This window comes from Myotis nattereri, assembly GCF_964212035.1.
Source record: "Myotis nattereri genome assembly, chromosome: 14".
NCBI lineage: Eukaryota > Metazoa > Chordata > Mammalia > Chiroptera > Vespertilionidae > Myotis > Myotis nattereri.
Genome location: NC_138089.1, coordinates 34,289,184 through 34,303,947, shown reverse-complemented (window position 1 = coordinate 34,303,947; position 14,764 = coordinate 34,289,184). Strand labels below are relative to the sequence as shown.

The 14,764-nt window shown below is 45.9% G+C and overlaps 1 protein-coding gene across 1 annotated transcript in view; it reads left to right on the top strand.

The window, feature by feature from the left end:
- The window catches only part of EPHB1 (EPH receptor B1), a gene marked incomplete at its 5' end in the record, with an annotated part of 260,244 nt that overhangs the window by 144,248 nt on the left and 101,232 nt on the right, over positions 1-14,764 (top strand). The window contains one exon of the mRNA XM_081105506.1: positions 2,693-3,028. Coding sequence (XP_080961632.1) covers positions 2,693-3,028 — 336 coding nt within the window. The remainder of the gene's footprint in view (positions 1-2,692; positions 3,029-14,764) is intronic.

The following is a 14,764-nucleotide window of genomic DNA, read 5'->3' as shown; positions in this document are numbered from 1 at the left end:
AGACAGAGGAGAAATCCCTGTGCAGAGGCTCAGGAATATGGAGAGAGTTTAGTGTGCACAGGCAATCATGGGGATCTTCCTGTTGGCCACACCAGGAGGAGCGAGGGTCAGGTGGCCAGAGATGAGATCAAGAGCAGCAAGATACACAGGGACTCAAAAGACGTGGACAGGAGGGTAAACTCTTGGGTAACTGGAGTTTGAGCAGAGGAACTCTGACTCCATGTACGTTTTGGAACTCACACTCTGGCAGATGAGAATGGATGAGAGCTGCAAAGCAATGTTGGAGAATTCATTAGGAGGCTTTTGCAATAGGGCAGGGGAATTGACAAAGCCCTTTGTTATGATGGGGAGGAGGATATAAAGGAGGGGAAGGATCTGAGGAAAAGGAGATGGAGCTGACAGACCATGTGTTGTGGGATACAGAAGATGTGACTCACAGGGCCTGGCTAGTGACAACACAGGGTGTCGAGGGAGTTAAGGACTGAATTGTGTTTCCTAGACTTGTCAAGCAGGAGGCCAAAAGGAAAAGCAGGCACGATGGCTGAGCAGGGAAGTAACCAGGCTGCAGCTGGCGGAGCAGGGAGAGAGGAGAGCCACCAAGTGTGACTCCGCTTTGGAAAAGCTTGGCTGGAGAGTGGAGAGGAGAGGACCTGCCACGCAGAGATGTCAGGGGGCAGTGTTTTAGTTTTAAAATGGCAATGACATATGCACGTTTAAGTGGAGAAGCTGGAGTCGGGAAGATGGTGAAGTTGAAGGTCAGTTGAGCAAGGAGATAATTGAAACATGGGGGGTTAAAGGGTGGGATGGATGGGTGGTCACTCCCTTAGACATCCTTGTCTCTGCCCCTCTGCCCAAGGCTGCTTTCTGAGTGACAGCTCAGGATGGCCTAAGGATGCAATAAGATAACATTGTTAAAGGATTAGCCCCACATCTAGCAAAGTGCAAGCATTCAGTGAATGTATTTATTACAAGTAGGAGAACCAGTGGTCTGTGGCCAAGGCTGGGCTGTCTGCTGTGAAAGGGAGATAGGCAGCAATGACATTGACCACTGGGTGCTTGTGGTCTGAGTCTCATCAGTCTGAGCAAACAGATGTGTCCCAGACAGGTACTGGCCAATACAGATGTTAACTAGGAGTGCAGTGTGAGGAGAGAGGCTGGCCAGGCCCAGTGCTGACTGCCCTCCCAGTGCTAGCTGTGTGCTGATTCCTAAAGAGATGGATGTGTATCCCTGGGCAGATGGGTGGGGAATTCTTAAATGCTATTTGCAAGACTTCAGGAGAAATGCTTCATGAATCCTGCCCTGTCACAAGCATGCATGCAAGTTGTGCTTTAGCTCAGGCCTAATGGGCTTTATATAGTACAGTACTGATTTTCTTTCATGTTTTAATAGAATTCGATTTAATATTTGCTTTCTGCTCTAGCTGCTGGCTGTTGACTGATTCAACACAGAATCCTTCCCTGGTGCCCCCCGACCTTGTTGTTATTCCCTCATTTTGTGTGTTGGCATTTGATTCCTGTCTCCAGCATGAACCACTTTACACATGTCTCCGTTCAGCTGGCGACAGTCACGTGCATGAATTCTGAATGCATTACTACCCGAGCGGCTGCTCCAGCAGACCTGGCATTCAGAAGGGGGGCTTCCAGGCAGAATTCATTTCCATCAGTTAGACGTTGGGGAGATGCAGAGCTCGGCTTGAGAACCTGAGACTGTGATCTGTTGTGTTCTTGGGCAGAAGATTCTCCAACTTAAACTCAAAATACCCAACACTGTGGCCATTAATCCAGCAACATTTTGTCCTTCTGTGAAGTAGCAGGCTTCCTAGTGTTTTCACCAAGGCATTTTCACCTTGGCCAGAGTGAGAACAATAGCCATAGACAGCTGGCCAGAGGGAAGAGGCTGCCCTTCTCGAGTCCCAGGGAGCCTGGCTGGTTTATAGGAGAGAGAGTCTGTTCAAATTTCATGTTATCCTACCACTGACATTTGGAGTTCCCTCTCTGTATAAGTTTGGGCTTGGAGATAGCTTTTCCCTCAGTGGGAAAAGGTAGTCAGTTTCACAGGGCAGCACAGGGCTTTGGTTAAGAATGTAAGCGTTGGAATCAGGCAGGTATGCGTGTTCATACTGGCTCCCGTTCTTATAGACCTCAAGATCTATAGCCAGTCCCCATTTTCAGCTTTAGTTTCCCTTTCCATAAAGTTGACTTAGTGGTTGCATCTTCCCAGCAAGTCTTATAGGGGGATTAAATGCATGCAAAGCAGCTAGCAGAGTGTAACAATCTCTATGCTCTTCTTGTGTCGTGGGGTTAAGTGCAGTGGCTGCATGAATCTCCTACCAACGTTGCTTCTTGTCTATGCACCAAAGCCTGTGCAATGTGAATATTCATCTCTCTAGGTGTTCTGACTGGCGGATGCAGCTTGGTCCTATGAACAAAAAGACTTGTGTCCTCCTCTCTTGGCACACATGATTGAAAGGAGAGCCCCAGTGGGCATGACTGAAAAAGGATTTGGGGACAGGTTCTTATTGTGGTTCAGCACTTTTTCTTAGAATAGACTGAGGCATGGACATTAGAGTTGAAGGAGGGGAGGAGATGCATGTGTGAGCTGAGGGTGGGAACACACTGAAGGTAGATGGAGAGATGCTGGACAAGGAAGCTTCTGCCCAGCCTCACTGAGCCTTCCTTTGTCTCCTTACAGGCGTCCCATCAGGTCCCCGAAATGTCATCTCAATCGTCAATGAGACGTCCATCATTCTGGAGTGGCACCCTCCAAGGGAGACAGGTGGGCGGGATGATGTGACCTACAACATCATCTGTAAAAAGTGCCGGGCAGACCGCCGGAGCTGCTCCCGTTGTGATGACAATGTGGAGTTTGTGCCAAAGCAGCTGGGCCTGACCGAGTGCCGAGTCTCCATCAGCAGCCTGTGGGCCCACACCCCCTACACCTTCGACATCCAGGCCGTCAATGGAGTCTCCAGCAAGAGCCCCTTCCCCCCACAACACGTCTCTGTCAACATTACCACAAACCAAGCTGGTAAGTCTGGAGGCCTCGCTGCTCTTCTTTGTCTTTGTGGTTGGCTCTTTGTCCATCTCGGTGCAGGAACAAAGCTGCAGTCATACCCATCCTGTTATCTGCCCTCAGGCCTCCTCCCCAGCCCCCAGCCCTCCAGGAGTGCAGGTATCCAGTGATGGGCATTTGTGGCCATGGAGGACATGGGTGTAATTCTTCACCTCTGCGAGGGAGCTGAATTCTGAGGGGTTTTCATATGCCCAGCACAAAAGCAACAATGTATATCCAAGCCATAGTAGGGCCCAGTCATCTGCATCCAGCTGGGGCTAAACAAATGCCCTTGGGAAGACAGATGGATGGACAGTCGGATGGGTGGTGAATAAACAAATAGATGAACAGATGATGGATGTGGAAGTGGACGGATGGAAGCCCTGCATGGTCTTGAGTAGACCAGTGCTATTCTGTTAGAAAACCCAATGAGAGACACTTCCCAGTAATCATGTGATAAAGTCACTATTGCTTCATAGATGACCTTTCAATCAAACCCATGTAATTCAAGAGTGCATTCTCCTTTATAGCTTGCTCAGATGAATGCTACACTGTTATAGAGACCTCAGATAGTTGGCAATAGATCACTCCTGATAGCCAGACCTCCCTGTGGCATGCACAGCTCAAAACATATTTTCTTCTCTCTTTTTTATATCTTCTACTCTTCTGACCTTTTCCTCTTTATTACTTTTCACAATCAATTTCTTTTTATATCCATTTAACCAGTTCATTCATGCACTTACTCATTTATGTATTCACTCATTACTACAAGACAGTGATGAGTATCTACTGTATGTGGATTAGACACTCTGAGGGATACAGTGATACTGGGACACAATCGTTTCTTCTGTGAAACTCATTCACTGAATAATGTGCAGGACATAGACACAAAGTACAAGCTGCAAGGCTAGTGTCTTCTAAGTACCGCATCCTATACACACACAGGAAATATCAAGGGAGTTAGAAATGAGCACTTTCTCCCCAGGGGTCATGGTACAAGACGGAAGAGAGGGAAGTGAACATCATGTCTGTGGGCAATGATGGGGGTCATGGACAGTGGACCATGATCTTTTTGGAATTAGGGATTTTTCTCAATCAACAATTTTGAAAGGACCGTTTGTTAGTGGAGTAGCAGGATCCAAGCCTGTCTCTTTGCTCTGTCTCCCTCCATGTAGCTCTCCCTTCCTAATATCCTCTTTCCTACTCCATCCTCTTCTACTCCTCACCTCCTCATCCTCAGCTCATTCTGCCTCTTTTAATACCAGGCATCTTTGAAGGCAGATGATTCTTGGGTTTAAGCTGTCAGAACTGAGAAGAAAGAAGGTGTCGCAGGCGAGCATGGCTGTCCAGATGGCTGCGTTGTTGCTGGGAGCATGTGTGTGTTCGTGTGTGCATGTTTGTATGTGTACGGTCACGTGTTTACATGCGGATGTGTGTAATGAGAAAATAAGAGGGGAAGTGTGGGAGCCTCCAGCTGGTGACCACAGCCCTGGTGCCGTGGAGACAAAGGTTGTGACAGTCTGTCTACCCAAAGAAAAGGGAATGGTAATTTTAGCATCATGCTGAGCATGTAACATGGGCAGCCTTTGTTAGCTGCGTTTCCCTTGTAGAGTTTAAGGCAGAAAACTGGCTGAAATATTTTAGTGTCCCAGCTTCTGGGCATAAACATCCTGCCAGGCTGTCATGTTACAGTGGGCTTGGCTGTCTTTTCTCTCTCTCTAAGCATGTGCGAACAAACCTGCCACTTATATCGGGTTGCGTTGATTTCTGCCCCTCCCTTCCCTTCTCCTGCTATTCCCAAACCTGCCCATCTGCTTGTCTTGCCATCTGCACCTTCTCAGGCTGCAGTGGAGCTGAGGGACCAGGGCTCCTATAAGGGGTTATGCATTATCAACATTCAAAATATTTATTCTGATTCTCACCCATTCTCGTGCCCTTTGTATCTCCCCCTTGTATTCTTAACCTTCCCTGATGTTGTCTCAGTCCGAGTGTCACCTTCCAATCTATGATTTCTTTTTGAGAATTCTAGAATTTGGGTGTTTGAAAGTTTACAGTCAGCTGCTTCTTGGTGGCACATGGTTATCCTTCTTATTATCCTATATAATAAAGATGTAATATGCACGTAACAACCGGATTATGGATCAGCAGGAGGCTGGGGCAGCGAGTTACAAGTTGGCGGCGGAGAGCTACGGGAGGGGGTAGGGCAGCAAGCTATGGGGTGGGGGGACGGGGGAGCCACAGGAGGGTAGGGCAGTGGGCAGAGAGCTCCTGGAGGGCGGCAGCGAGCTACTGGCAAGCTACTGGTGCACGGATTCATGCACAGGGCTACTAGTATATAATAAAAGGCTAATATGCAAATTGTCCCCTTCAGAGTTTGACCAGGTGACCGAGAGTTCTATTGCTCACGTCATATGACATGCGCTGACCACCAGGGGGTGGCGCGGAACGTGGCAGGCAACCAGCAGCCTCAGAGGGGGTGCTGAGGGAGTAAGGGAAGGAGGAAGCGAGGAGGCCAGGAGGCGGGGAACCTGATTAGCCCTGATCACCAGCCAGACCTAGGGACCTCTAGTTATAAAATAAATAGGCCTCTAGTTATAAAATAAATGTCAAGTTGATCAGTGGTTCCTAATCTGTGGGTGGTGGGGCTCTAAGGAATGTGGTGCTATCACACTGCTTTGGTGAATTGACATGTGAATAGAAATTATTTTCAACCATAGATAATTTTTTTCAAAAAAAAAAAATGAAAAACTTTGAAATGAGCACTTGAGCCTGCACCTCTGCAGGAGCAGTTTAGAAAAATGAATAGAAGCTACATTTTATAAGAGATGAAAGAGAGATGAAATATCTGACTTCACAAAAAACCGTAATGACTCAGTTCCATGAAGGGTTGGGGTGGATGGATGTAGGCAGCACCAGTACGTCATTCTCACCCCTTCCCAGGGCACCCTGAGCTCTTCCATGCTGGGTGAGATCCAGGTCGGCCCCTCTACCCTGACTTCATGGTGTTGTGTGACCCCCCTGTCATTGCCTATGGCCGCCACTGTGCTACTGTTTGGGTCATGAGTAGGAGTTTACAGTTAAAGAATTTGACCAAGAGCAGTGCTAGAATCAATCATAAAGCTACCTGATGTGTTTATTAGTATCTATTGTATGTCTGGAAACTGAAAATAGCTGGGGACCATTCAGTGGGCCCTGATTGAGGGGCAGGTAAAACTCATTATAGTTAGCACATCACGGTGGTGTTTCTTTTGTGTTGACAGAGAATTATGGAATATGTGGACTCCTTGGATCTCACAATGTCCCTATGGCTTGGGCATCATTGTTCCCATTTTCCTGTAAGAAACAGAGGCCCAAAGGCATTTGAGGAATCTGGTGTTAGAGGGGGGCCAGCGGGACACCACTCTGTTTCTGCATTCCCATTTCCTGCCCTCAAGGTGGACAGTCCCTCCGGGCTCCCATTTCATAGCCTCCGAGCAGGGAGGGTTTTTTGGAACCAGCCAATGCCATCCTGCTGAGAGAAGGACCCCTCACTGTGTAGTCCCTGTTACACATCCACAGTTTTCTCTGTGACACTAAATCATAAAAAGTTGTCCCCAATGTCTGGATTGAGATGGGAGATGGGTGTGTTTGTTGTTCCCACAGTGAACTGGATCCAGACAATGGATGGAAAGGTCACAGGAGAGAAGAGTTGGGACAAGTTGGCTGCTAAGTGGAATTGCACTTGATCTGTAGCCTTATGCTCATGAGTACTCACCCTCTTCTAGGTGCTGCTGGCTGCTCTGAGCGGATCCTGCTTTGTTCAGGGGCATGGACCACATCTGTGGCTGGATGGGCAGTTTTAACACAGGATTGCCATCTCTTCTTTCTCAGGGCTTCCCATATATGCCACACTGATTCTGCACCATGTTGCTCTCACTATCCCTACCAATAAAGGCAGGAAACTCATCTTACCTGAGTTAGGAATCCAATGAAAAGGGTTTGGTTTGGTCTCAGTCCATCAGAGAAAGTCATTGATAGGCTTTTTCTGACCTCAAGGGTTGGCATCTATGAGACCACAGAAGATTTGTATCCATCTTTTGGTCCATTGGGCACACAGTAGGTACAGTTCTTCCTGAGAGGCAAGCATGACTGGGAAACACCAAAGAGTCTGTTGAATCCAGAGACCCAGAGTTACTCCCTCCCTGATGACCCCGGTCATGTACATACTCAGACTACTCAGGATCTTGTATCACTTGGAGACTTTCAGAATAGGATCCTTTCCCAGCCCATAGGTAGTGGCAGAGAACTACCAGTTTTTAGCACCTCCAACATGCCAAGCCCCTGCCATGTTCTTTCTCTACAAAGACGAGGTGGGCCAGATGCAGAAACTGGAGTCAGAGTGCTCTTGAAATTTGCTCAGCATCTCACAGCCCACAAATGATGTTTCTGGGTTTCAAACTCAGCTTTGTGGCTATTTTATCCTGTAACTGATCAAAAATCGCTTTATGGTGAGCCGTGTAAGTTGTAAGCTCTCTCTAAGCTATTGCCACATAGCTGGGCCACTTTAGCTGTCAAAAAAATGTCCATCATCTTTGGTCAGGGTTGGTCATGAATTATGCAAGCTCAGATTTATGTGAGGTCTTCAGGGATGCAGCCTTGCTCTCAATACAGCTGCTTGAGTTTAAAATAGACCCGATCAGGTGGAACTCTCTCTGTTTCAGTGGCCACAGGATCTGCAGAGGGATTGTTATCTCCACTAACTCTCACAGTCACTCTCTGGCACCTGGCCCCAGATTCAGACTGATGGCCGGATCATCTGGCTGTCAGAGAGAATTAAAGTGAATGACAAACTTTGCTTCTCTTTTCTGCCAGTTAGACTCAGAGTGTCAGAGTTGGGGAAAGGGACCTCAGAGAAAATCTTAGGAAAAAAAATAAGACAAATCAGACCAGCACATCTCTGAAGTCAACTTTTAGCAAGATATAAAGTCAGTGAATTTAGGACCATCAAAGCCAGAGAGAACAAACTCCAAATCCCATGAGGCCAGGCAGGCAAAGAAAAGGAGCAAAGTAGGGCCAAGTGTCAGGCAATAGGGAGTGGTGGGGACTGCAGGGAACTGAAGAGAACAGGGGCAGCCTCTACTCAGCTCCAGCATGTGATGCTAGGTCTTAAAAGCTGAAAATCAAAATTTAAATTGTTCACAGCTAATTAGAAAAATTTAAAGCACAGGAAAGCCAAACAAATCCAATTCTGAATTTGGCCTATTGGCTGATTCAGAGGGCTAATCCCATTTACCCAATCCCGAAAGGTGGGCATGCTGTGTTGTTCTATTTTCATTCCACTGTGGGGCAGTCGCCTTCCTCACTTCTTGGACTCATGGTGGCAGAGGCATAGCCAGAGTGTCCTGGGGTTGGTTTCTCTCTCTGGTCCTCATGTGACTCATGCAAGTTCATTGACCTACCTTGGTCCCTCCTTTCTCAGCTGTAAAATAGGAGTAATGACCCCTGCTTTCTAGTGCTGCTGTGACAGTCAAGTGAGAGAGGGGGTAGAAAATCATGTTGTAAACTGTGCTATAGACTAGGAGATGAGCATCATTTCGGAGAACATGTCCTGAGCCAGACCGCAATTTGGATTTTTTCTTCCTAGGCTGTTTCTTTCCAAGGCCTCTCAGTCTCTTTGGGACGAATGCCATCCACATCAGATAAATGACAGGTATTGGTTTATCCATTCTTTGAGGAAGGAGTGGGCACCAGAAAAGAGGACAGTGAAGTCTGCATCCCAGTGAGTTAACGATAAGGACATGAGGACTGGAGTGGAGCCGGAACCTGTGCACCTGGCACAGGTTGATCCTGCTGCTCCGAGGAGCCCATCTGTCTTTCCTCATCATATGTTTAGAGAAGCAACACTTTCCCCCTTACATTCCTGATGCCATCAGCAGTTTTATATCTGACATTTATATTCCACACAGCTCATGTATGGTCTGCTGTGCCAATTGCATGAGGAATACTAACATAGCCACCATGCCCACAATGCAGACACAATCCGTTACTTAACTGAACTTAAAAAATAAATACATTACTTCTGTTAATATTCACAAGCCCCTCTAGTTTGTCCTTTTTTAAGGCATTTCTTTTGCTTTTTAGACAACTTTATTGAGGTATAATTTATACACCATAAAATCCATCTCTTTTAAGGATGCAGTTCTAAGATTTTAGTGTAATATTTTTACTTAAAATTGTTTTAATTACAGTTGACATACAATATTATATTTATTTCAGTTGTCCAACCCAGTGATTGTATCACTTACTAAGTGATCATCCTGATAAATCTCATACCAATCTGATACCATACATAGTTACTACAATATTATTGACTATATTCCCCCATAACTAACAATTTGTACTTCTTAATCCTTCAGCTTTTTCACACATTCCTCTAGGCCCCTCTCATCTGACAACCCTCAAAATGTTCTCTGTGTCTATGAGTCTGTTTCTGTTCTGCTTGTTTGTTTCTTTTAGTTTTTAAATTCAATTGTTAATATATATGTATTTATTGCCATCTTTTCTTGTTAAAGAAGACTCTGATACTGGTTTGGTGGTGATGAACTCCTTGAACTTTTTCCTGTATGGGAACTCCTTATATATTCTTTACTTCTAAATGATAGCTTTGCTAGGTAGAGTAATTAATCTTGATTGTAGGTCCTTGCTTTTCATCACTTTGAATATTTCTTGCCACTCCCATTTGGCCTGAAAAGTTTCTATTGAGAAATCTATTGGAGCTCCCTTGTCGGTAACTAACTGCTTTTCTCTTGCTGCTCTTAAGGTTCTCCCTTTGTCTTTATTCTTTGGCATAGTAATTAATTTTGGTGTTTTCGGTGTGGACTCCTTGCGTTCATCTTATTTTGGACTCTGTGCTTCCTGTACTTGTGTGTCTATTTCAGGCGTGGGCAAGCTTTTTGACTCAAGGGCCATAATGGGTTCTTAAACTGGACTGGAGGGCCGGAACAAAAGCATGGATGGAGTGTTTGTGTGAACTAATATAAATTCAAAGTAAACATCATTACATAAAAGGGTACGGTCTTTTTTTTTTTTATTTTTATTCATTTCAAATGGGCCGGATACGGCCCGCAGGCCATAGTTTGCCCACAGCTGGTCTATTTCCTTTATCAGTTTAGGTAAGTTTTTCACCATTATTTTTTTACAGAAGTTTTCAATTCCTTGCTCTTTCTCTTCTCTTCTGGCATGCCCAAGATGTGAATGTTGATATGTTTGAAGTTGTCCCAGAGGCTCCTTATACTATCCTCATTTTTAAAAAATTATTTCTTCTCTTTACTGTTTTGATTGGCTGTTTTCTGCTTCCTTAGCTTCCAAATCCCTGATTCGATCCTCTGCTTCATCTACTCCATGTTGATTTTCTGTAATGTATTATTCATTACAGTTAATGTGTTCTTCATTTCTGACTGATTCTTTTTTATGTTTTCTGTTTCCTATCTCTTTGTTGAAGTTCTCACTAAGTTCTTCTACTCTTCCCCTAAATTCATTGAGCATGCTTATAACCAGTGTTTTGAACTCTGCATCTAGTAGATTATCTCCATTTTGTTTAGTGCTTCCTCTGGAGTTTTGTTCTGTTCTTTCATTTGGGACACATTTCTTTGTCTCCTCATTTTAGAAGCTTCCCTGTGTTGGTTTGTATGTGTTAGATACAGCTACCATGTATCTTAGGCTTGGAAGAGTGGCCTTACGTAGTAGGTGTCCAATAGGGTCTAAAGACACAGCTTCCCTGTTTGCTTGAGCTGGGCACTCCAAGTGCACCCCTGCCCGCAATGTGGGCTTGGTACACCCTCCTGTTGTAGTTGAGCCTTGATTGCTGTTGGCACATCAATGAGAGGGATTTATCCAGGCCAATCAGCTGCAAGCACTAGCTGTGACTACCATAGAGGATCAGCCAGAAGGGGCCAACCTTATCGAGCAGGTCTTACTTCAGCAGGGCTCTTCTGTCTGCTGAGGTAGCCCCTTAATTTTGTCCTTGTGGAGGTAGTTGGATGATGCTTTGATGTGGTCTGAAGCTGTCCACTGGGTACACTGGCTCTGGGGTCTTCAGGAGGTTCAGGCCAAGGTCAGCCACCACCTGTGTTCTGCCAGAGGCCATCCAGCATGAGGTACAGAGCTATGTGCAAATGGGTGCTACTTGTGTTGGGCTTGGAGATGCCCAGGAGTGGCCAAGGCTGGCTGCTGCTAGTGCCAGGCCTAGGGCCAATTAGTGAGAGAGGTGTGGCCACACCAAGGCCAGATGCTGCTTCTTTGAGAAATTTTAGGATAGTCTAAAGCAGTGGTTCTCAACCTTGGCTGCACATTAGAATCACCTGGGAATCTTTTTAAAATCCTGATTTCTGGGCCCCATGAAGTCAGGATTTTAAAAAGATTCCCAGGTGATTCTAATGTGCAGCCAAGGTTGAGAATCACTGGTCTAAAGTATGAGCCAAGACAGGCTATTCCTATGGAAAAGCCAGTGGAAACAGCTTGGGTGGACTCATGAGTTGGGTGGGGTGGGGTCACAGGGAATCACCAGCACGGGGTGAACAGTGATAGCCAGGTTGATGGAAACTAAGATATAGCATCCACCTGCCAGCCATGTCTGTGTGTGTGTTCTTGGGGGAGCGGGGGAGAGGGAGATCCAGAAAAGGAACAATGACCTGTGCCAGTACTCTGTCTGGGAGAAACCGGCCCCTCCAAGTCTCACCCCTAAGCCAGACAATTCAGTTCCTCCCCTTACGTCTCTGGTGCCTTTCAAGCTGCTGCCCCAGTGCTGGAGCTCAGAGGGAGTGAGATCCAGTAAGTCTGTGCAGGCCCTTAAGAGGAACTTCTGGGACTCCAGCAGCCCTCCATCTCACTCAGCCACAATCCCTGCTGGTTTTTACAAGGAGAAGTTATGACGACTTCTCTTCCTGGCACTGGAACCTTGGAGACTGGAATTCCTTGACCCTCAGGGGGTCCTCCACAGCCAAAATGTTGCTCCTGATTTTTATCCACCACACGTAGGTGTGGGACCAGCCCATTCAGTGTCTTTGCCCCTCCTACCAGTCTCAGTGTGGCTTCTTCTTTATATCCTTAGTTGTAGAACTTCTGTTCGGCTAGATTTCAGGTGGTTCTCAATGATAGTGGTTCTGTAGTTTATTTGAAATTTTTATGTGGTTGTGGAAGGATGCAGGTACCACATTTACCTACACTGCCATCTTGACCAGAAGCCAAGGCATTTTTGGAGTTCCTAGACAATTAAAATTAGTCAGAGATACTACTTTTCCTACAAAAGAATTATCTAGCCCACCAATTTCTCTGAATACATCACCTAATTTGCATTATTCCTTAGTTAAATATAGTATTTGCATGCATAAAGAATAATCTTTGAATATGAAAGGAATTTTATGATATTGCAATATATTGAGCTCTTTGGAGGAAAGATATTATGTAAATCTCAAAATTAAATATTAAAACAATATTGCACTTCTGCCTGTAAAAATTTAGAGTGTTAAGATCCATATGCTAAAACTAGTTCATTTTTAAGGGCTGGTCTCATTGGAAATTAGCAGGCAAACTTTGCTCCAGAGCAGAGAAAAGATTGAGTTAGAACTTTAAAAAGACTGGAATGACTTTAAAGAAAACTTTTATTGAAGTTAATGAAGAAAAGTTTACAAACCCTAAGCAAATGAAATTTTCACTCCGCTTAATCCAATTTCATTGCTTTCTTCTCATTGTTAATTTTAAAAAGATTGTTTCTATTGTGTCTTAAGCCCTGGCATTGACAAGGAACTTCTGAGTGGCCTTAGAAAGGTCCTGGCCATTTGCAGGTGATAGTGTGTTTCCTGTTGAGCTGAGCAGGTCAGCACATAGCACTGCCCATGACCAAAGTTGTGGCTCCCCCCGGGAGCCCTGGGGCTCTCCACTACATGGTGAGCTCTGCAGAGAGGCAGATTTTACCACATGCTTCAGGCTCATGAGAGAGCGACCACATAGCACTAGGCACCGAGACCCTTGATAAATATTTGCCTGTTTCCTTTAGCCCCCACATATGGGTTAATATATATGTTTGGCTGGTGTGTGGGAATCGAATATGTCCTCGTGGCCCACAGTCGCCAGATGATCCCTCCAGATCAGCCAGGTAACTAGGTATCTTCCTCCTCTGTGGCTCCTAGAAGAAAAACTTAGGGAATGATTTTATTCATTTTTAAAATATGTTTTATTGATTTTAGAAAGAGGAAGAGAGAGAGAGAGAGAGAGAGAGAGAGAAATAGCAGTGGGAGAGCAACATTAATTGGCTGCCTCCTGCATGCCCCCTATTGAGGATTGAGCCCACAACCCAGACATGTGCCCTGACCAGGAATCAAACTAGCTACCTCTTGGTACATGGGATGCTGCTCAATCCACTGAGCCACACCAGCCAGATGAGGGGATGATTTTAGAATGATGCTAGGAGCCCTGATCCACTTAGAACACAGTGACATTCAACCACACTCAAAGGGGTTGTTTGTTTGTTTGTTTAAGCACTTTAACTTTGGAACTGTATTCATCCATTTAACACAGTCTTTGTGACTACTTTCCACATGCTGACTCACTGGTTTCTGTTCCTATTCATTCACTTACTCAACAAATATTTTTGGAGGCCTTCTGTGCGTCATGCATGCACTGCTCCAGGCACTGGGAACACAGTAGCAAACAACACACAAAAGCCCATGCCTTGTGAAGCTCACATGCTAGTCCACAGCACTTGTGGAGACTGGGATGAGAGACCCAGAAAAGTCACATGAGCAGGTGACTAATTGGGGACTCCAGGGGGCCCTCCACTAGGCTCTTGGTTTTTTAACCTGCAGTGGTACCAGCTCTCACTTTCCAAACCTTAAGATGTAACCACATGTGGTTGCTAGAGAGCATTTCAATCTGTGGTGGTTGTTGCTATATGGTGACAGTGTTGGGTGGGATATTTTATTGTTCACTGACTGACCAATTTGAACTCAGGTGGATGAATATGCAGTGGTTGAGTGTGGGAATTCTCCCTGTCCCAGGTCCGGAGCAGTGGTTAGTTATGCTGCTAACAGCTGGAGGACAGCTGAGAATGCCCAACCTGCTGCATCCTTGTGAGGATGATTAAAGGGCACCTGTTTTCTTATTTCACCTCATCTTACACCGACAGTCCAGCTACATGGCTTGTTGAGTGAAAATGGGATGGCTGGCCATGAGACTGTCATAAGCTCCTTACTCTCTTCAAAGGGCAAATGAGATTGTTACCACCATCATGGCAGAGATCATCTACAGTTGGATTAGGAGATGGTTGCTGTTTGCTTCTATCATGGCACAGGTCATCTACAATTGGATTAGGACAGTGGTCGGCAAACTGCGGCTCTCGAGCCACATGCGGCTCTTTGGCCCCTTGAGTGTGGCTCTTCCACAAAATACCAACTTCTGCGCATGGGTACGTGCGCGCCCGCACGTGGTATTTTGTGGAAGAGCCACACTCATGGGGCCAAAGAGCCACACTCACGGGGCCAAAGAGCCACATGTGGCTCCCGAGCCGAAGTTTGCCAACCACTGGATTAGGAGATAGTTGCTGTTGGCCCTGGCGATGTGGGGAAGAAGGAGGAGGTGTCTACTCCATGAGCCGGCTGTAATCTCCAGGAGAGCAGGTCCTATATCCATTGTATTAGCTTGTTCCCCAGAGTCTAGCTAGGTGCCTGAAATAATAGC